At 39.9% G+C, this 24,004-nt stretch overlaps 1 protein-coding gene across 1 annotated transcript; it reads left to right on the top strand.

Annotated features, from left to right (window-relative positions):
* The first annotated feature begins 220 nt into the window (after positions 1–220).
* Positions 221–13,367, top strand: LOC123031993 (agouti signaling protein). The gene is made up of 4 exons (XM_044447560.1): positions 221–259; positions 3,666–3,826; positions 8,425–8,486; positions 13,191–13,367. Exons 1-4 carry the CDS (start codon positions 237–239, stop codon positions 13,365–13,367), a joined length of 423 nt encoding a protein of 140 aa, XP_044303495.1. The 5' UTR covers positions 221–236.
* The last annotated feature ends 10,637 nt before the right edge of the window (positions 13,368–24,004 follow it).

The raw sequence follows: 24,004 nt of genomic DNA, 5'->3' as shown, positions 1-24,004 counted from the left end.
TCTCTATTAATATATGGCATTTTGCCAGAGAATTTTCCAAAATGCATAAAAACAGATCCAAAAGAGTTATATGCTAGAAAAGGGACTGACATACAGATGTCCACTGCACTCTTTCTGGAAGGAAGCCTAATGGATTAGTTCTGCTCTGTGGTATTTTTTATTTTGTTGAATCAACAAGTTTTAAGAATAATGCTGAATACCATGAACAGAGTGATTGCTTTTTCAAATATACTAGAATGAAGCAGCAGCTGCAGAGAAGGTAGGTATTAACGATTTTGTATTTAGGGAACGCCATCATCTAGAGGCAAAGAATGATATAAATAATGAATAGTACGCTAATCTTGCTAAAATATATAGTGCATTACATGTCTGCAAAACCTAAAGAGTTGGCTGATATTAGGATTTGTTCTGTTAACTTGTTTTGTCACAGTGTTTCTATGACAAATTAATGTCTGTAGTGCAGCGCAAAATTCGGTGGGCTTCAGTACACTTAACTATGACAGTTTGTTACCAATGAATGCATATAGATTACACTATGCGAGAAATTATCTTTTTGTGTATTGCATAAAATACAATAGATGGAGAAAGAATGGAACAATTATATGTCTGTTTATCATTTTGAGCTCCATTATTTTAAGGTTGGTTTCTGGAGTAACTTATACATTTAGTCAAACACATGGCTCTCATATTATTTTCTTAGCAAAGTTGTTCTTAAGAGAATATACTTATTCTGGGAACCTTCCTCCAAATCTGCTTCCTTTTCTTGGGGAAAGAAATGTCCTTTTTTTCACCATGAAATTTCCCATAAAGCAGAAGTAAGAGATCTCAACTTTATTTCTTCTGACGCATGCCAGTGTCCTACAGAGTTATTTGATGGCAGAAGTTGCCACAGGTCATTCTGTAGCTATAATGCAACATCACCAAACATTCCATATCATTGAGGTTATTATTATTATTATTATTATTATTATTATTATTATTATTATAACATTTCTATGCCGCCCCTTGCCGAAACCTCGGGGTGGCTTACAACATGATAAAATACATTGAAATACAACAGTACATAAGGTTGCAACTTAATTTCAACACAAAGGGCTTATGCTGGTTGAAGAGTTATTTCTGTTTGTTTGCTTGTTTGTTTGACCTGAAGCATGATAAAAATCACATAGGGAATGTATGAAAAATGCTGTTTCTACTGTGTGAGTGTGTGTGTGTACATGTATGCATTTGCATGTACAGATACAGCCCATTAAGTAAACACCTGGTCTTCACAGGGGTTGTATACTGAGAAAGTTAGCTTGAGTATGTTCAGAAGATGTAACCAGCCATAGCTTCCCCAAGCCCTTTCAACAGAGAGAAGCATTCAAGGAAGGGTGAAAAAGGATATTGTACCTGTACTATCATTTCAACATAGCTGTAAAAATTTGCTCAACTACTTATCCCATTTTATCCTGATCGATTAACAATGCAATCCTATGGCACCTAGGAAGCTCTCCTGATCCTAGATAAGGAGAGACCCCCAGCCTCAACTTCATACCACTTGGATCACCCTGCCTTCCTTTGCAGCCAGCATGGAAAGAATCAAGCCAGCAGCTTCTCCAAGCTCATAACAGTGATCTCTGAGAAAGCGTAATGGCAGCATTCCAGGAGGCAGGGAGGGGAAGAAACTGGGTCTTCTCAGCACTTTCATCTTAAATTGGCTGTCTAGCTGTTTTGCAGAGTGGAAAGAGTGCAGAGGTGAAGACTGCCTCCATGTTTTTTTACCCATAGGATGCCTGTAATCCTCCAAGCTCAGACACATACGAGCATCACCACTGGATTGATTCCTAACTAATGAGAACATTTTCACACTTTTATAGTGTGACCATTGCTGCTGTTATATTCTGGGATGACTGAAACTGATTTGAAGAAGGTTAAGCATAACTGACTCTGTTAGGACTGTAGCTAACATGTTTTGCTTCAGAGGATACAGAGATACTTGACAGAGTAACAAGCTTTAGTTCACCTTTAGAGTTCCTTAGTTTATTTCTGAACATTCTGTCTCACCTATCCATAACATTGGCCTTTTAAAAGTCTTACAAATATAATGTAAAAATGTGAAAGACTAACAATAAAACAGTCCAAAATAATAATGCCTACAACATAGGAAACATCATTTAAAAGCAGACCAGTATTGCTAAAGATGAGGGTAAAAGAAGAGAGGCTTAGCCTGAGGTCTAAAAACTAATACTGATGGCTGCAGGTTAATATAACAAAGGAGAGGATTCCATAAAGGTACCACCACAGAAAAGACCCTGAAGAAAAGTACACCTGGAGAAGCATGTCTCTGAATGCCAGTTGTTGAGAAATTAGTGGGAAAGAGCTGTTGCCTTCATGCCCTGCTGGTGGGCTTCTTTCAGGCACCTGGTTGGACATTGTGGGGATGCTAGGTTAGATATGAATTTGTGTGGTAGGTTAGCATGCCAAAGGCCCAGTGTCAAAGATCTCCTTACTTGTTTTGTGTTGAAATAACACTGCTATAATCCTTGTGAGTAGAGCTGAAAGTTTTAACAGCCTTACATCTAACCTCATGCTCCCAAATTACCTGTATAATGTCTCCCCTCTATTCCTCCAAATCTCTCCTCAGAATCCAGCTTTTCCTTGAAACATTTGGCACAACGTCCCGCTTCCCATGCCCCCCTACAGCTTTCCTCCGTCTTTTGCCCTCCAGATCTGTTGCACTTCGATTTCATTATGTTCCAAGGAAGCAGAGGGTGTTGGTAAAAAGGGGGAAATGTTATGACAATATGAAAATGGCACACAGTTTCTTTCATTTATTGGCTGAGCTGGTATAATATCCCTGGAAAGGTAGCCAGAATATTGTTACTAAGTGATACAGGGAATACCCATAAAATGTAATTCCATTACCAAGATCTGATGGACTGCAACTCCTATTTTGGGAGTCAAACAGATCAGAAGCGTACTAGGTTGGAGAAAACTGTCCTCATAAGTGAAATCTAAATATGTGTACTGAAGCAACCACGTAGTCTTTGCCAGTTTGCCTCTATTTTTCTCCTTTCCTGCTGTGGATTCACCTGCGTTTCATTTTAGAATGCATGGTGCCTTGCTGAAGCAGTGCTCCCACTTTGACTTTCTACATTTTGTTGTGCTGGAATTAAGACTGGACTTAATAACAATTGGCGTGTGGAAGAGACTCAACAATTCAAAGCAAAAAAAATATCGCATTGTTGTACTTAGTGATAAAAGAAAGCAATATGAGTGCAAGGCATTAATTTTGGCTTCTAGAGTGGAAGTAGTAGATTGGACAAGGTAATAATTTCCTACTTTCACCAACAGTCTTTGCTTTCTTTGACCTCATATTTAGGGGAATGGCTGGTTTATTACACAGAACAAAAAAAGAGAAGCCACATTTAAAGTTTTTTCTTTTGGCCTAACAGACTCATCTGGAAGGGAATGCAAAAGCTTCTGGGGGTCTTGCAAACTTAGGACCTTCCATCTTCTCTGCATTTCTCCATCCTCATTAAGGGACAACAAGTTGGAAGGGAGGCCAGAAAGCCTTATTGAAAAATATTTGCATAACTCCACCTTTATATGCACTACCATCTTTTTCTTCAGGTATCTGTAGTCAGTAGTTATTAAGATGTATTTTCTTTTTCTCCCACCAGAATGAAATCTAGGAATCTTCTTCTTGGTTTGCTTCTATGCTGTGTTTTGCTTATGGTCAGCGATTCTTACATGATATTAGAGGAAAAGCAAGATGTGGACAACAGTATGGAGAACAATAACAAAATCAAGTTCCCGGATCTCCAGCCCATTTCTATAGTAGGTCAGTAAAAATCAACTGTTTGGAATCTTAAGGGAAACTGGGAACCACATACTGCTCCTCCTGTCCCTCTGTTCTGGTACCGTGTAGAGCGATAGAACATTGTCATATTTCTTGGTTTCCCTTCTATCAGAAGTGGCATCCAATTACATGAATGATTGCAATCAGATTTTATTTTGCTATACATTAATGGATGAAGAGGAAGAAGAGAGGACTATTTAAAGGGTTTTGTCAGCTGCCTCAACTACTTCCAACCTAGTGGCAAAAGGTTTTTGTACGTGGCAAAAAGTGAAGACGTTTTCAGTAAATCGAACTGTTAAACAATTTCATTTCTCCCTTCAACATAGGCTTCCAATCACAGCAGATTTTTTTCACAATAAAGTTCTTAGGATTTGAATTTTTTTTTTCAATGTTCTTTTTTTCTGTTTCCGTGAAGTTTGTGTGACTAGGAAATGGGTGTGTTTAGACTGGGACATGTGGCAAGGGGCAATCTGTTGGAGACTTCATGACAGTGATGGGCAGCACCACAGTGAAAACAGACATGGCCATCCTTTGTTTCGCTCCCTTTCGGACACTTCTCTTCCCCCTACGCTGGCTTCCTTTAGTCTGCAAGGAGAGGAAGAAGAACAGATTACTTTTGCCAGAGGTCTGAACTGATCATGTACATAGGGTTTTCTTTTTCTTAAAAATAAATTTTATTATTTTTTTCTACAATCTAATATTAAAAACAACAGTTATTTAAGATACTGGATATACTGGTTTGACATCTTTCTCATTTTAACAGTCAGTAGCCATATTCAGATCTACTCATAGTCCCATTTCTCTAACTGATAATAAAAAGAGTTCCAAGTTTGGTAGATATATGCGTCCTCCTTCTCCTTCAGAGACAAGGTCAATCTGTCCCTTTCCGTGCAATCCAAAATCCTTTTTAAGATCAACTCTTCAGTGCATGGCTCTTCACTCCTCCAGTAATGAGCAAATAGAATCCTCACCACAGTAATTCCATGTAAGATCCTATACATAGCCTATTTATCAAAATCATTAAGAATAATATCTAATAACAAAAAAGAGAAAAGTTCAGGTTTAAATTTGTGTTTACATTTCCAACATCTATTTGACATATTTGAGAACATTTTTGCTAATCTATTTAGTGATAAAAACTATCTATAAAACATTTATGTCTATCTATCTAACTATAAAACATTTATATAGGTTTTCTTTATATGAAGTTGCTAAGATTACCTTACTATTTCTTTCCCACAGCTTTTGCCGTTTCTGTAACTCAATGTTATATCCAACATTTTATGCCCATATTATCATAGTTTCCTTAACTCATTCATCTTTCATTTTTATGCCCAAAAAAAATTATACAATCCTTTAATCATTCTTTCATCCGATTTTAAAATCATTTAATCAACTCCTTTATAAAATCATATATTCTATAGTCTTCACATATCTCAATCATATTTGAACTTTGTGCCACCAAGAAATGTCAATACCCTTACCACTTATAAGCATGTCATCCCGTTTATAAATCATGCCCTTCAAGATATAAAATTCCCTTAGAATTATGAGATGTTAGAGATGCTTGTATTGCCAAAAGTGTTGTTTGTATGTCTTTGAGATTCTCCCAAATCCACAGTTTTTAACTGATGTGTTAGGCTTTGGGAAGCAGACGTAGGTGCCAAAAATGATGGGTGAATTTTTTTCCATGATGAAAGTGAAAAGTCTAATTGAAGCAATTTTTAAATAACCTGTTGTGGTACTAAATGGCAACTAAATAGCAGCAAAAAAATCACAAAAAGAGGGAAAAAAGAAAAAAAAATTGGCAAACAATGTATCTGTTAAAGGATGAGATGACCGCAGGGTGGCAGCAAAAGGTTATTTGTTGCAGAAACTGGAATGATCAGATCGCCATATTGTCTCCGAAAGAGATACAGAAACAAAACAGAAAAAGAACTTTTTCTACCAATTAATATACAATAAGTTCAAATTTGATTCTTCACCCTTGGGGAGATTAAACATTAAAAAAAACTCTTCTTATTCAAGTCTCAAATTTCCCCAGTTTCACTTAATATCCCCTAGATTTGTCACCACTTGAACTCCACAGGAAGCAGTTTCCTCCCTCTGTCAAGAGGGCCTTTCTTTTGTTATTCAGATTGATAGTTATTTCACAGGTTCTTGCAGTATTTTGAAAGATTTGAATGCTCACCCAGCAGGTCCAATGTCCACTTTTAAGCTTCTTCTTCTTCTTTTTTTTTTTTTGCTACTAATCTGGTGCCAGCAGCATATGTGTGTGGGGGGGTGCACCCCTCTCTCTCCATTCACTGAGAATTTCCCTGAATTTCTCCTGGTGGGTGGGGGACCGCCACCCCCCCAACAGGCAGAAGTATGCTTGGGCTTCTAATCCCTTCCCCAACAGGGCTTGGATGGGCCTCCCAGGGCCCTCTGTAGAATGGATTGCCACATGACGTACAGGATCCCATTCTCCATAGCCGTCTCGCCATGATGTCAACCGAAAGTCCCCATGTGCAAAGAGTTTTCAAATGAGCTGAAGTCCCCATGAAATTGGGTTTAAGACTGCATGTGAGCGTAAGACCAGTTTGCCAACCCGCTTAGCTGGGTGACTTTGGATCAGTCACTCACTTTTCACCTGACTCTTGTTGCAAGATTGTTGTTGTGAAGGTAAAATGAAGCAGAGGACAGTGTAAGTTGCTTTGGGTTCCTCTCAAGAGGAAAAAGTGTGTGATAGTAACACAATGTAAATAACATCATCATTCAATAGGCCATGGAATGTACCTATATTAAAAACAACAGTATGCATAAGATGGATGGGAGATGACTAAAGGATGATATTGTAAAGGCCCATGAAAAGATACTTCACAATTTCAATCAGCATTAACACCCATAGAAAGAATTATTCTCTCTCGGGTGATCAGCATTTATGAAGAGCATGTGAAGCCAATCAATAAGCTGTTCAAGGACTAAAAATTGTAGATGCAACCTTTGGGAAGATGAGAAGGCACAAAGTGAGAAAAAATGTTTGCAGAAGTGCTGAAATCAATGCTGATAAGAAAGTATGAAGTATCTTTTGACAGATCTTTCCAATTGTATCCTTTATTGAGAAAAAGGAACAAGCAGTCCAAGGATCTGCAATGACTGTGTTAAAACACATGGAATATTATCTTTTATGTTGCATGAGGTCACATTTCAAGAGACGTTTGAGGAACCAGTTAGATGGGACAGTAGTAGGAGCTGCTGTAAGTTGTCTCCAGTACCTTTTTTTTTTTTTTAAATGAGTACCATTTTAAAATGGCAAACTGGTAATTTCTCCCCTATCTGAGGAAAACCACTTCTTTCCAGCCATTTTTCTCCTGGTGCAGCTGGATTTATTTTTGGTCTGGAAAGCAGTTGGGGAGGATACAGGTGGGGAAGGTTCAACATCCCCGCCCATCTGCCCTGCATGCACTTAGAGCCTGCAGCCTATTTTATAGGCTACAACAACAGATCCAGGTTTTTGTTCTGGTTGACAGATGCCTGGCAGGCTCTTGAACCTCTTTCACTCTAAGGCCAAAGTGACTTTCAGAGAAAATCTCTGAGCTACATATCCCAACCAAAAGGCCAGCATATTTTCACTTAAAGCTTCTAGCAACTAAGCTTTAGTTGGGGAATTTAATATTTTACAGTAGAGGGAGAACTGCAAAAACTGGAAAACCTCGGAGCAACCAGTGACTATCAGCAGCATGGAAGAAAGGGGAGAGGCTAGAGAAAGAGGGAGAACTCTGGAAGGCTAGATTTGGAAATTCCCCTCTCTGTCATAACAATTTGGTCCTGAATGATAACTGCTCAGAATGGTTGAAATTTGGAAGAATCCACAGGTGGAGTGTAATGTGAGAATTGATTCATAGTAACAGCAATTGCAGCTGATGAGAGTTGTAGTCAAAACCATCTGGAAGGCACTGCATTAAGAGAAGTCTGAGACAGAAGTTACAAGGGTGAGGGTAAAAGAGGCTGATAGCTCCAGCAAAGTCCAAATACAGGAGATACTTTTATATACAGATACATGTGATACAAGCCTGATGCTTTTTAAAAAAATGAAAGTATATTATTATTATTATTATTATTATTATTACTATTATTTTTATTAATTTCTATACCACCCATCAGCAAAGCTCTCTGGGCAGTTCACAACATGAGATAATGACAACAAAATACAACACAACAGCATTTAAAACATTTAAACATTCATTAAAATAGCATTAAAATACATTAATTACAATGGAAAAGACCCAGACAAGGAAATAAAAAGGCACCTGGATAAACCCATCAGACCCCTAGATATCCAAGGAGATCTTTAAAGGCTTCCACAAAGAACTCGGTGCTGATAAGATGGCAGATTTGGCACCAGGAGGGCCATGGCAGGAAGGTTGTTCCAAACATGTAGGGCCACCACAGAAAAGGCCCTCCCCCTAGTTGCCAGCCTCCCATTTTGGTCTGCAGCCTGTATTATTATTATTATTATTATTATTATTATTATTATTATTATTATTATTAAAACATTTCTATTTCTAACTTTCCTTTTTTGCTTTCATTCTGAGAAGATTTAACCAAAAGTTCCCTGAAGCTCAGCAGAAAAGAAGCTGAAATAAAGAAATCTATGAAGGTAAGTAGCTGTTCTCAAACTGCCAGTGTGATTGAAGTATTTCAAGACCTCAGCAACAACTATTTGTGGGACCATTAATATTTACACTTCTCTTGTGTGCAGGGCATATCCACAGCACTGGCTTATATTTGCTTTAGATGAGTTTAATGGTTGTGGGTTTGCCAAAGCACCCTGTAGTTTGGTGAGGGTGCTGGGAATTTTTCATTGGGATCTATCATTCACAGGGAAACGGCTACTTGAAAGGGGCTGCCTCAGGAGTGTGGGGAATTGCAGGACTTTTCTTTCCATCAAAACATATATATGATTGCACTTGAAGTCTGTTACTTCTGATTTAGGTCGTAGCTGCATTGTTAGATACGCCTGTAATGTTGCAGCAGCCATCTCAGGTTCAAAGTGGAGGCAGGGTAGAGCTGTCCGTGAGGTATAGTTCTGTGTATCTCTGGGGTGGACTTTAAAAACAACAACTAGCCATCGGGGCTACAGTTTGAAGTGCTTTCCCCTGAGAAGCTAACATAACACCTACACTAGATGTTGACAGCTGTTTATCTGCCCAGGTATTTCAAGTGTGTTTTACATTTCTGATGTTCTTTCTACGGCTGTTTTGTACTGGGTGGTTTAAGTTTTTTGTAAGTTGATTTTATGTCTATTTTAGTGTTTCTTTTCTTTTCCCTTTTCTTCTGCATCGTGTAACTGACCATGGGAAAATTTTTGAAAGGTAGGATATGAATCTTTTAAATGAACAAATGAATTGAAGGGTGGCTGAAATGTAGAGGAGACTGTCAACATGTTTCCTTCACTCCGTTTTTCAGCTGAAGATCCACCTCACCTCCATCTCTTTTTCCATCCCCCAGGAAAAAGTTATGGTACTGGTATCTTTCCCCATTCAGGTAAAAGAGCTTGAGGGTAGCACTTTCTATCAGAAAAAGGGTGCAAGGACACCCATTCCTCTTCAAACTGCAGCTTCAGGGACTATACTGTGGTTTTTTTAAAGTCCCAGAAAGATTCACAGAACTGCATGTAATAAGTGGGATCCAGATTTAGTCATGCAGAGAGTAGACCTTTTAAAATCAATGGGTAAAATTCAATGCAGATCCTATTTGCAGTAGACCCATTGAAAGGGATATTACTTAATTTAGACTAAGTCAGATTCATTTCAATGGCTACTCTAAGTGGGATGTAGATTAGATTTTTTCTAATGGGATTTTTGCTAGGCATGATTAAGTTCAAGTGATTGCTGTCGGTCCACTCTAAGTAAAACTAAATCTGGAACCAACACAATGTATAGTTCTGCCCTCAGGCTGCAACATCTCGGTAGTAAGGTCAGATGTTCAAATGTAACCTACTCTGAGATGGTTGTCATCAGTTTTCATTTCTTTTCCCCTGACATAGAGCCCAAGCATAGACATCACATTTAATTAAAATGTCCATCTTTCACCCTCTCTTATAGTCTCTCCAAGAACAAAATGGAAGTGGTGCAACCACCTTAGGTCACATGACCCATATGTCGGTCATGAGACACCTACAAATGCTGCAGTTGAATATAAGGTATAAACAGCAAGGAGGCAGCTATTTGATGTGTACCTGAGCACAGGAAATGTCTGCATCATTTTCATACAAGTCCAGTTTCCTTATTATGATTAGTCTGCAATTATGAACAACCAGTCATGAATGTTCTTGTATACAACTTTCCTTAATATAAACATATTTATATACAACTTTACTAATGTACACATGTTTACATGCAAATTTCCTTAACATGTTTATTTTTGTACCCAATTTTTGAGCTAACAACTGCATCACAAAATTAGGAGGCAAAGCAGGCTGAAGCATAATTGTGATCCCATCTCCCTATTAGTCCATCAAATGAGAAGTAGGTCAGTAGTCATGAAATTATTTAAATGAAATTATTTAAGCTAAGGCTCACTCATTTATTCTATTGATTTCAATGGAGCTTTAGCACGCTAGCTGGATCATATCTGATATATGATCACAGGTGAACACTTGGTGCTCTGTTATGGCCACATGAAGCCCAGTGAAATTCTCTAGGCTCACAGATAGGTAATATTCCATTACCTTAAGCCCAGTGGGGTGGGCAAGTTGGGTAAGCCAAAACCCAGCTTGGGAGGGCCAGAAGTTGCCTACCTCTGCCCTGAATTTGATGTTTATTTTTAGCACACTGAAGTCAGATAAAGAAATACTAACACAGCACCTAGGGATATATGACAATGTCATATGCAAGCATGACTTGTTCAAGCCCCAAAGACAAGCCAAAGTCCACCAAATATGCTCAGAAATTGCTGAATGCATGCTTATGAGATCAATGTAAATTTTCAGTTCAAGTTTGTACAAATCTCACATTCAATTTTCACAAATTTCATTGCTGCATTTTTGCAATACAGGGAGTCCTCAGATTATGAACAAGTTTTGTTCCTGAGAAAACAAATTTGTCTTTAAGTCAAATTTGTGCGTTAAGTATAATCTGTCCTCCACATTCACGTGGGTTAGGGGTGCAGGATCCCTATGAAAGTGGAAAAACTGCAGATATCTCTATCTCCCCCACTCCACCCAAACTCACCAGTGCTGCCTCTTTGCAGCAAGGAAATGTGGGAAAGATTTCCCTCTCCAGATGGGCAGGGCAGGAAGAGATCAGGATCTGAAGAAGCTTCAGTGTTCCATCTGCTGGTTGAGCACCAGAATATTTATTCATTTATTTATTATAGCTTTTCTATACCATCCTCTTAGCAAGAGTCCCAGAACAGTCTTACAATAAGAGAAAATAAAGCAATAGCAGCCCTGGTTGTTGCAGGATAACCCCCTAAATCTGCTGCAGTGGCCAGGGCCCTCATGAGAACCACCTGGGCACGCTGGGGAAAGAGCTGTGTAAGAACTGGCTCTTGCCACCACAGGCGGCCTCAGCAATGATGGTCTTCTAACTTGCTGCAACTCCTGGACCCTGCTCCTCTCCCAGTTCCAGCCTTAAGGTACCTGCTCCTGCTTGTGTCGCCTCCCCAGTTTCTGACCCCTGGCCTGTTAGACCATGCTTTTTCCCATTGAACTGGACTTGCCTTGCTCTTCTATCTTCTCCTGGCACTGACTTGGGACTGTCAATTGGGATTTGGTTAGGCCTGGTGTATCCACTTTAACCTACTTGCCCATGTTGGTCAGTCAGCCTCTCTGACAGAAGGCATGCTTTGGAGGCTGCCCTCTCCTCCTTTTGCATCCTCTCTCTCTCTCTCTCTGCAGTAATGATGATTTTCCACAGTGATTTTAAAAAATTAATAGACTGTATGGCAGTTGATTCATAAGTATGGGTTGTTTGAAAGTCAGACGTTTGTAACTCAGGGACTGTACATATTCCTTAACTTTTCATAATTTGCAATTACAAATAGGACTTGGGCCTGAGACAAGTGGTGGAATGATAACCTACATTCTTCAACATCACTTTCTTGCCCATCTCTAGCACCACAATCTCCTGCCAGCAGTCCCACCGTTTCTCCCCACCCCTGCCTCAGTGAGATTGCTCTGCCTGCAATGCAACATGCAAACACATTCAAATTATCTGGCCATATTTTTTGCTGGATGTAAAAAACTACCTATGATTTTTTGAAATTTATGACATGACAGTTTGATAGCATAGATTTCCTTTGCATAATTTAGATTTTAAGAGGGGAAATGAAGGCACTGAGAAATGTTAGTTTTTACCTCCCAGAAGGGTTTGGTGCATATATGAGCTCCCTATGGAAAGTCATCTTTAAAAAATTAATTACAGCTGCTATTTTAGAATTCACTGGTGGAAATCCATATCAGGGTAGGTATATTAGTTTAAAAACTTGACTCATGAATGCTGTTTGGACCCAAACAGTTTCAACAGAGTTATCAAGCTGTTTCCAACAAAACAACTAGAATGTAAATTAATTTTGTTTGAAGAAAAAAAAATCCTTTCTTCAGGGATATTTTATGTACAATATGAATGGATTAAGAACTTCCTACCTTTCAAGAATGTTGAAGTACATTTTAAGTTTGCAGGTGCAGTAGAAGGTTAAAAACACCAAAACATTCAACACCCCAGAAAACCTTATATATATTATAAGGTAAGGAATATGCATCTATAGATGCACTTTTAGGAATAAGTATTGTAATTTAATTTGTTAGTTTAGCATTTAATAAATTATGTTTTACTATAACTTAAATAAAAATGTGAAGGGATGAGCAAGCTCAAAGTTCTTGCTCCACTTTCTGTTCTTTATCCTGAAACCAAATTGGACTAGATAGCACTTCAAAACCGCAATCTCTTCACCCAGAGGACTGCCTCTTTAAAGTAGAACACATGCTTACCAAACTATTGCAGCTCTGGAGACCACCTGCCATCTTTCACAGAAGACAGTCCTCTGTTTGAAGAGCTGCCAGAGGAAAGTCTTATTTGATGGGCAATCCAGTCCAAGCCTGTTAAAACAATAAGGAACCATCGAAAGGAACAGCTGGTCCCTGATGGGCAGGCGATCTGGTCACCAGGCCACAGTTTCTCCTCTATGTCATGACACTTCTATTCAAATTCTATTGACTCTTTCTAAAGGTGTACGCCTATACATACTTTTTGTAAGGCATTTCCCTGTCTTTGGGGATGCGGAAGTAGCCACACATGCTTTTCCTTTTCCAAAATGTGTTGAGCTTTTCATCCTCTCAATGTGTGTTTTTTCTCCTCAGAAAAAGGCCCAACAGAAAAAGCTTCCGCGACCGAAACCATCGCCCCCTCCTAATTGCGTGGCTACCTGGGCAAGTTGCAAACCATCATCTCATCCCTGTTGTGATTTCTGTGCCTTTTGTTACTGCCGACTATTTCAAACAGTCTGCTACTGCCGCATGGGAAACCCTAACTGTTAAACCACATCCAGAAATGCCACCTGGACTCTGTCTCTCATTAGACTCTTTGGTGTATCCTTTCAACCTCTTTGTCTCAAGTGTATTACAAAAGAAGCTGAAAGCCTTTCAAGCTGGCTGCCTGGCTTTGACTCCTTCCAAGCTGCATGAATTATGGAATATCCAGTGGGGTTAATGCTGTCAGAATGAGAACCATGGCCATAGCAAGCGTGACAGGGACTGGGGCCAAATAAGGCGGAGGCTGCCAGTGTGGATGGATATCATACATTTCATTACATGAAGGAATTATAACTCCATTCAGGAAGTGTATTTTACCACATGTTGCAGATCTGCATGAGGCATATGTGCCACTGACTAAATAGAAAAGACACATTCCAGAAGTGTAGTTGTGACAGTAGCAACAGAAATGGTATGGGACAGGTGGAGACAAGTTATGGCTCAGTTGTTAATAGTTACCTCTGTTATTCAGGGTAAAGAGCAAGCAATGCATGAAACCTTTTTCTGTCCAAGGGCTGCATGTATTTTTGCATAACCTGGCGGGTGGGCAGGGGGAGATGCCAAATTGTGTCATGGCCAAGCTTCCATTTTCTAAAAATGTAACAAATCTGTCTGCTTCTCTCCCTCTTCCTTCTCTATGTCCCTCCCTCATGCTCTCTTGCCCCCTCCATTCTCCATTTTCTCCTCCTCTCCCTCTCCATGCCCTTCCCTCTCCAACTTCCTTTGCCCTCACTTCTTCCTCTCCTACTTCCACCAGATTGCCCTGTAAGTAAGGAGAAATGACAGATAAGAATACAAGTCCAAAAAACCCTTTAGTGGGAATAAGTGTTCACAGCAGGACCTACACTGAAGAAATAGAAGAGATAGCAATTATATTAAGTTGTGCAGGATAAATGGTGAAAGAAAAAATATTTTTTGAGAAAGCATGTTAATGCTTTATGCATACATGCACACACAGAGTGAGAGACAGAGAAAGAGCCGCAAGGACAACTTAAACACTCAGTTGCTGGAAGTGGGGAACAGCACTCAGTTTCAGTTTTGTAACTAGACTCTCATAATAGTCAAACAGTCAGAATTAAAGTGTGTGAATAAAGAAAAAAGTATATGGCAGGGAAACTTTGTGGGAGTTTCTTGTTGAGACTGAATGGATATTTTAAATTATATTGTCCAACAGGGAAAATTATAAAAAATATAGATGAATTCTACATTATCATGGACGTAGAAGGAAGCATTGTAAAAATATGCTGTTTTAAAAATTGTAAATTGTCTTAAGGAAGCATATGGAAAGTCATTCTTACAACAAGAAAGTGGCCAATTTAAACAAAAGCAGTAATAAGGAAAATATGCTAATTTTATTTCAAATTAATACAGAAGGCCTTAATAGCTCAACACAAAATTGGAGGGGGTGGAGAGAGAAACATAACAGAAAAAAATCAAATTCTGTTATAAACCCAAAGATAAATAACTCTATAGAAACTTTATGAAGCGAACTGATGAAAACTGGGAAAGATGAGGTGGCTTATCCCAAAAGTCAAAGTATTGAAAATGATAGAAAAGTGTCAAAGTGAAAAGAGGATATTCATGGAATACATATGTACAGCGGAAGCTTTGTGAAAGAAATTAGATTTCTTGTGGAAGAAACAATATAGGCAACAGTCATGCACTAGAAATGTGTAGCTTATTTGCAGGGTTCGCCCAAGGTATTTTGCTGCATACAGTAGGCAACAATTTGCACACTCCACAAGTCAAGACCAATCAAATTATGTGAGTACCTGGAGCAGAAAAATCCAGAAATGTCTTATTTCCCCTCTGGCAGTAAAAACAGATGAATTGGATCCAGATTTGTCTTGCCTTGAACAGAAAAAACCAAGACCCAGTGCAATCGTACGAGACTCTGCTTTGTCTCTTATACAGCGGTAGAGCTAGATGGTAGAATTCTGAACAACTTCAATTTGTTGGCGAGGCTATATTTTGAATGCCCTCCCATTTTTTTTTAGACTGACTGAATTCACACAACATATTAATTCCCTTTGGAATTACAAGCATACACTGAAGTTAAAATCTGTTTTGGACAAACAATCAGGCACAACAGAAGTTGCATGCCTCTTCCACCTACCTCCTTCCCCACTTCCTCCAGCCTTTCTGCAGTGTCCCAGTGAACAGTGAAGGATCATTAAGATGTTTCCTGAGAAACAGCAAGCCATTCAGTGCTGGCCATGGCTTGACTTTCTTTTTTAAGTGCCTCTCAGTCAACTACACTTGGGGAGGTGAGGACAACCCAGGGTCACATCAGCATGCGCCAAAACCCCTGAAGTTTCTGTAGCAAAGAGTGCTTTCCATACACCCCGCTGTAAAAAAAACTGACACAAATAAGTTTTGGGGGTGGGTTTGTTTTTTGCCATTTGGCGGGAAGATTTCTCTGCATGGACGTAGTGTATGTGCTACACTGCTTCAAAGCCCACAGCTAACTTTTTTAAAGTGGCAAGATAGAAAGCACCCTTTGCAACAGAAATTTCAGGAGTTTGGTGGGATGGGGGGGGTGTTCATGGAACCCTGGGTTGTCCACACCTTCCCAAGTGTGGATAACACAGAGGCACAAGGGTCCTCCTAAAAAAGAAAAGTACCTGTAAAAATACCTAGGGAACAGCCCTTCAATTTGCCCACCTTCCAAGCAGGCTCCTCAGGGCTGAGGGGTGCTGAGAACCTGCAATGGCCCCTTAGTTTTGCAATGTACCCTGGATGGATAGCACCTTGGAAAGTGGCAAGGCCTGGGGAAGCTCCAGTTAAGAGGTGGGACCACAGCTCATGATCAAAAGGGACAAGTTTTCTTCTCCACAGGGAGGCTTCCACACATGTTGAAGTGCTCCACTTTGCTCTCAGGGAGGAAAGTCATTTCCAGCTGTCGCATGTGCTGATTTGGCAGTTTGGGTTGCCCGGGAAAGTCCACTCACTAACCCCTTCCCTAGAGTGGCTACTTTTGCCAAGGGGGTAGTTTGTTTTTGTTTTTTTACTTGGCCATGGTTTCTTTTGTCTGGATTTGGATCACACAATAGGTCACAGTGGTTTATTAAATCTGATCAACAACCATGGCTAATTGAAATAGTGCTGGGTTCCAACAACAGACTAAAGCACTGTACCTAAGAGCCACCATGTTTAATGTGTTATGAGAACCCAATCCAGGTAGGAACACAGAGCAAATATGAATCCTTGAGGGACGGGGGAAATCACCAAATCTGCAGAAAAGCAGTACTACTTCAGAACCCACTGAAGCATCACCAGAGAGTGAGAACACTTATGAGTTACATAGCTCTAGAAGTGATTCTTCATAGCACACTGATGCAACCCAAAATTCCTGCGTCTCATTCTGTGTTGCGTGTAGAATGCTCGCATCCAATTGGAATGTACACAGCTGCCCTTCACGCCAACTCCAGGCATGTGACACACATTTTTCCATAGTGTGTTCCCAAAACTGAGTTGAAGCACATCAGTCATGGCTTGGCTTTTGAGGCCTGGGAATCACTTGCAAATGTGGACTTCCTTACAGGGAAATGTCCTCACACTTAGAGAACAAAGTTCAGAAAATGTAAATGTACTTTGCTAAGTTGGCCTGGAAACATTTGTTTTGATGCCTTTGCTCTTTATTCCACTCCCCCACAGAGGGCAACAGCTCAGATGTTAACAAGGAGTGAATGGCAGGTCTTTAAGTTCCATCTTCTATGAAGTTAGAACAGAGAGATTGAAGGAGAGAACTCAGCAAAGAATTGAGGGAGTGAGAGGCAGAATTCCAAAGGAGAATTTTCCCCCTTAACATCATCTTTTGGTTGCCCTGGCCCTAATCCAATGAACCTGCTTGTGTGGGCATATGAAGGGTGCATGGCTTTTGTTTCACTTTGCAGAACAGCATCAATCTGCTTTTTAAATTGATTGGAGATTTAAAACTACAGGGAACCTTGTAACAAGGGTGCTTTGGCAAACTTAAAAAACAGTGAGAATTCATCTTCCCAGAGCTCCCTGGAAATTAATGATTACATTCAAACAAAAGAAATTGGACAGAAATGAAGAAACATTTCTGTTCTATCATCCTCTCATGGATGGGATTGGATTTTTGTGTGTGTGCAGTGGCAGGAATTATGAAAAGTTCATTCCATTCACACAGACATGGACATTGTTTCCATGTAAATGACATGGCATCTCATTTGGCTCTTAAAACTATTTTGTTACACAATTAGAATAAATCAAGAAGCAATTATTCTTTTCTTTTTCCACCTACCATTATTATTTATGTTGCTACTTCTATTTCACAGTTATTTAGATACAACAGCATGCAAGGAGTTGTCTCAGTAGGTTGCATTTTTATTTTTATTTTTCATTAAAGATTAAGACAATAATGGATAGTACAAAGGATGATAAATAATCAGCACTGTGAAACCTTTTATACCTTATTTAACTTCTCAGCAATGGATCACATTGCATGATCATTTACAGGGTATGGAAACAAATAAAGCATTTATTTCAAAGTTTCTTATGTCTAAAAGGATATTGAATTGGAAAAGTACACCTGCCAATTTCCATGATGGAAGAGAAAGCTCATAATATAAAGTACACAGTAACTGCAGAAGTAGAAAAATGGATAGTCTGTGATTTTGGCCCAGATCTTCAACTGGCACAAGTTATGGTCAGTTTAATAGTGTACTCAGGTAGAAAAAAATACTGAACTTGAATTTGGAAGAGATAAAAAGCTAATGAACCTGAATTCTATTGGATTAATTTGACACAGACCTCTCTCTGAAGATAGGTCCCATCTCCATTCAAGAAACATTTTTCTGTTTATGAAAGACACTTGAAAAGGACTCATAAAATGAAAAAGTATTATGACATGTTTTAAGGTGCTTCCAGACGGATGACTCCTAGAACTACTAATCAAAACACATTTGTGCAGCTGTTCCTGATTTTCCTCTTTAATGGATTGCCTGTAGTAAAGAAGACAACAAAAGAGAGGTGGTGAAATGCAAGAGGGTTACAACTGGGTGATGTGATCTGGACTCATACTAAAGGTTCATGAATGAGGCAGAGCAAACACACAATAAAAGCATCATCTGGAAGCAAACTTGGTCTGATTGAAAACCCAGTACAATACCCATCATCTTACTAAGGGGATGTGAAAGTCAAGGTTTAAAGTTAAAAGCCACACTAGTTGCCAAGCCCCCAAACTGATCTACTCCAGCTGCACTGGGGAACAACTCCCAGCATCTCCCTGGGAGTGCGGAAACACAGCAGAAAGGTACCAAGCTGGAAAAGGCTCTTCTATAAGCCATTAAGAATCTAGGGCTCACTGAGGCTGCAGTATTGTCTAGAAAAGGACATGAATGCTAATAACTGACCCTTCTAAATGGTGGACCACACATTCATGTATTGGGAAAGGGTCCACAGTAACATGTTGACTATTAAGTCCAATAAGAGGGAAACAACATTTATATCTATTACTCCTACAAGTGCTGACATGTGCCTATTTTTATATGAAAACGGGTTATAGAGAAATGCATGTAGCTTGCTTGGCTCATACCTTCTCTTGTGTTCTAGTCCTTCCAGATAAAGTGCATCCACTATGCCTCAAAGACAAAATTTTATGCAGGTTCCAGATTACAATGTCTTCAAGTGGTGGGAAAAACCTCCTATGCTTTTCCACACTGCTTTGGTCATTCTTCTGACCACAAAAAACAGTTGAGCAAAAGCTTGTATCACTGCACACAGCTTATTCATTGCAAGCCCTCCATCTGGCAGCACTATATGTCTGTATAGAGATATAATTCGAATATTGTAGGAATAGGTGTAACACAGTGCCAGACCCATTTTAAAATGTTGTCTTTATTTACTGGAGGGCATTATGCACCACCACTCCCACTAGGACCAGAAATCCACCCCAACCCAAAGAAACAGAAAGAGTGTATTCACATATAACATGAATCTGCTTTTGATCTTGAAGTTCCTTTGATCTGGAAAGAAATCTGGCCAATTTCCAAATCATCCTGCAGATGGAAACCATTTATACAATGTAGAAGATCCTTGGGAAGGAAAAGACTACCTAGCTAGCATTCATCTTCTCACCTAGTTCTAATTACCACAGTAGCCAGGGGCCAAGTGTTACCACAAGGTGTTAAAATGGCTGTGTCCTTCACCTCCTTGCCCCTTTTTCCAACACCTGTTAGTTTCTGGAAATGATTTTTCACTCATGAGCAGTTTGGATGGCCATTTACCTGTCATTAAGGGGGTTTATGCAAAAATATCCATGTCAGTACAGTTTACAATGTAAACTTGCTACTCCATTATGAGACGCGTTTTGCAATCAGAGTAACTGTATTGAAACAAAAGTCATGGATACAGGTATCACTTCCTCCAAAAACTTTATTATAATCATCACATGGCTCAATCACAGATCAACTATAGTTGATGTTTCCATCTATTATAAACAAGAATTACATTTGGATAAACAGATCATCATGGAATGATAAAACATTTAAAGGGATGGTCTTTTCAGATGCTTAAAAAAACTGCTTAGTAGTTATTTGCTGCAAGAGATCCAGAAATCTCTTAATCTCTCCAGCTGATCTGTTGCAGGATCTTCTGTCACCCAAACTACCCTTCTGAATTTCTGCTTAGCCATAACAGTGAAAAGCAGAACAGCAGCAAATCCAACTTATGTATTTCGACTTAGAAATCGGATGTTACTTTTTAACCAAATATTTATCCTACCAGGCTTACTTGATAATTTCTAGTGACATTGTCAAAAGATTTTTGAAAGTCACTGCTTAAAATGTCATCTGGACCACATTTGTCCACAAGCTCACTGACATACTCAGCATAGAATCATGGAATAGTAGAACTGGAAAGGGCCAAAGCTCATTGCAGGACACCACCTGGCTGATACCTTGATCCTCCTCATCCTCAGATCTGCTGTGAGCAGTTCTCTAACCCACTATAGCGGATTTCAGGCATGAGCACAGAGCTACAAGGGTGAAAGGGATTGCATTCTACAAATAACATGCATTCAGTAGTAGATGTATACCATTCCGTTGGTAGATACAACCCTGTCATCCTTCAGCACTTGTTTCTTTATCTGCAATCCTATATACACTTACCTGGAACTAAGATCCAGTGATCTCAGTGGATCTTTCCTCTGGGTGGACTTTCATATCACTTTAGCATATGTTTCCTTTCATAATGTTGTCATCCAAAGTTCCAGGCAGCTCCTTGGCTGGTTTTGCACTTCTGATAAAATTTCCACTATTGACACTACTTTACTTCAAGATGTAGGAAATGCAATACATAAACTGACATTTTAGTAACAATGCACACTTAATAACTTTCACTCATGAATTTTCATTTTTAGAGTGACTAGACATCTCAACACACAATATATAAATCTCCTAATAAATTTAGGAAGAGGTGTGGCAATAGATGAACATATTTGCATATTAGGTGGTATTCTAAAACCAAGTAAGGAACCATAGCTTTATAAAAGTCTGTCCAATCCCCTGAAACCTCAGCATTATGTAGGTGGATTGGGAGATGTGTGCGCACACACAGAGAAGGAAAATCCACAGATGTGTTATAGTAGCTCTGCTTTTAAGGGGCTCAAGTAGCTCCTTTATGAGGAAAGGACAACATCTGGGACTGCTCAACCTAGAGATAAGGTGAGTGAAAGTCGACATGATACAGATGTACAAAATTATGCATGGGGCAGGAAAGGTGGACAGGAAGTTGTTTTCCTTCCTTTTCATACTAGAACTCAAAATGGTCATCCCATGAAGTTATTCAGTAGAAGATGTAGTTACAGCCACAAATCTGGATGGCTAAAAGTGATTACAGAAATGCATGGAGAAGTCCTGATAGTGATATGCTAACTCGAGTCTCAGGAGCAGCATGTCTACTTATGTTAGTTACGAGGGGCCATGTGTGAAAGGATGCTGTTGCTCTTTTGCTCATGGCTTGCCTGTGGGCAGCTGATTGGCCACTGTGGGAACAGAACACTGGACTAGATCAATCGTATGTGCTTAGCATGCAAATTATAAGCACATGCCCAAAGCAACCTACCCCGGCAGAAGTATTTCAGCTCAGCCATTACATTTTATGGATACTCCCCTGATTCACCTTCAGTGACAAAGACATGTAGAAAGGCAAGCATAAACACACACCCCCTTTTGCTGATAGAAACCTGCATGTGGGCTCCTTTTCTAGCAACACATTTTCTGCAAATGATTTTCCAAACTGCCATAAACCTTGGAGCAATTAACATCCACAAGTCTGATAATTCTGTGAAAAGTGAGGATGAGAACTTTTATGAGTTATGACAATCATAAATATACCTGAAATTATTGCTATTTGCAAAATGCCTCCACATTTTTTCCTTGAACACGGTTAAACTGCACCATGAGGCCTACTTTGACTTCTTTATTGGTGAAAAAGTAATGAACTTATGTTTGTTTTATAAAGCTGCTTGCAAAATTATTTTGAGAGTTTCCCCATGCAGCTCCATTTAAATGATGTGTACTTTCATACCAGTCTTATATTTTAGGCCGGAATTGTACTTTAAACAGGCTATTGATCACTGTTAAAAAGTACAGGCACCCAACAGCAATATATTTCTATATACAAACTGGCCTGCTATGTGTATCCAAAGATCCTAATTAGAAATGGGTGTTTTTTCAAGATGGATCCAGCCTTGCTTGTTTAATGCATGCAATGCTCATGCCAAGAAGTTGATTCTAAACTTAATCTGCCTCCTCCCTTCCCAACCAAGTAGAATTAGCTGGGAAACCCATTAACATTTCAGTTAAGTTTTTCAATGTATGAATGTGGGGAACTGTAGGTTCAGTTCTCTAGGTGACTTAAAACACTTCTCATCTAGAGAGCTGTAGGCCTGATAGTCTTAATGTTCTCTTGCCAAGTTCAGGAAGCAAGTCCACTCCAACTTTGCAGGTAGGGAAAAGCACCATAACCTGATTAACCAAGCTTAGCCTGTAGGAACAACCAGTGCTGCCAAATATGTTTTCCCATTGGTCCCCATCCAAGACTGAAGAGGACTTGTTCATAGTAGCAGGACATGGTCATACAGATGTCATGTCGAAACTTCATGCCTGTCCTTGAAGGATTTGGAAATGATAGGCCAACTTGTCGGTCTAAACTCATCGGTCTTGTGGGTATAAACTCCGCTCCTATTGGCTGTGGTCTTCAGTGCAGCTTTTGAGGCACAGACATTTGAGGCTATTGCTTCGTCCTGGAAAATGTCAGCACTTCCTACAAGATCCAGGTGGCTAGGTGAAGGAAAGTTCACTTTTGGAAGAAGACTACTCATGAGTTGACTGCCCTCATGAGGAGGAGACCTGCTAAGTCTAATGCAGTGGAGCATAACTAAGAGGCAGAACTCAGTTTAAAGCAGGACACTTTCCTGGTCAGTTACCACTCAGTAAAATCCCATCAGAGTACATGCAAAGTTCCTTTTCTTTGTCTTGCACTGAACCACATTTGCCAGGTTTGCATTCTACTTTATCTACCACCTCATTATTGGTGTGAAAGATACTACTGTTTGATCTGGAAATTAAATGCAGTTTGATCCTTTTACGTAAGATTACATCATCATTCAAGAAGCACTGTGAGATTGCCTGGTCCTAGCCAATGCACATGCTTCTCATCAGCAGTTTGACTTATCACTTCTCCCTACTGCTTCCTTTCCTGGAAGGCTCATTTCTCTGAAACTCAGGTTGTTGGAAGCACTACAGCTACAAGTATTTAAGCCAATTTGTGTCAGATGGTCACACTTGATGCAACGGGCCACTCAGTTGCTTCTTCCAAGTTCATCTTTTTGTGGTTATACCATTCCCTGCACCATTCCTCATTCCCACTTGCTGGAGAGATGTCACCAGTCTGGTGCCTGGTTGGTGTCCGGTGCCTGCAAATTCTTGCTGCTCATGTGCAAGAGAGGCAGCAGAGGGGGAATCCACTGAGTCACACAGTGTTGGCAGTGAGAAAGATGCTGCGTTCGGCATATGTTCTCAAGGGGTACTGGCTGTGCTTCAGAAGAATCAGAAGGGGAAGGGCTGGGAATTTCGGCCATCCCAAGACAGAACCAGAGATGTTTATCTCAAGGCCAGACTCCTCAGGGGGACAAACAGTCTCTAGGAATAACCAAGATGTACAGATGGTGGGAGGGAACTTAGAGCAGGGGAGTTTCTCAGACACAGACAAGGCAGCCCTAGCCCCAGACTCTAGGGCCTAGAGCCTTTGACACATTGCAAGCAGAAGAGGGTGGCCCAGTTGAAGGACTGGCATGCAATGAGGAGGCATGCTAATTTTCTGAAGATCCCTCCTGAAGGGATGGGGCCCAGGCATGCTCGTAAGGAGAGTTCCTGGAGGTGAATACTAGATTAGATTCAACAAACCACTCTGTGCGTGCTCAGATATTCATTCTGGGTGTTTTGTGCTTTTGGGTCAGTAAAGAACACTTTGCAAGGAAAAGGTCTGTGGCTTGGGAGTGTGCAAAGGAGGAACCTCAGCTGCCATCACAGAACCCGCGACTCAGCACTGCCACAAAGCTGATTCTCACCCCTCCCGCTTGTGCACGTGAGGGGTTTTCCCTCTGGCACTCA

The sequence above is a fragment of the Varanus komodoensis genome, unplaced genomic scaffold, assembly GCF_004798865.1.
Source record: "Varanus komodoensis strain SLA01 unplaced genomic scaffold, ASM479886v1 scaffold52, whole genome shotgun sequence".
Taxonomy (NCBI): Eukaryota; Metazoa; Chordata; class Lepidosauria; order Squamata; family Varanidae; genus Varanus; species Varanus komodoensis.
The sequence above is the reverse complement of the archived record's forward strand: the minus strand, read 5'-3'. Positions and strand labels throughout refer to the sequence as shown.

Bases quoted from the DNA above. Each gene is read 5' to 3' on its own strand.
- LOC123031993 (XM_044447560.1), top strand. From the start codon at position 237: ATGAAGCAGCAGCTGCAGAGAAG. The intron at 3,827-8,424 runs GTCAGTAAAAAT...CATTCTGAGAAG, and splicing joins CCAGCCCATTTCTATAGTAG to ATTTAACCAAAAGTTCCCTG. The intron at 8,487-13,190 runs GTAAGTAGCTGT...TTTTCTCCTCAG, and splicing joins AAATAAAGAAATCTATGAAG to AAAAAGGCCCAACAGAAAAA.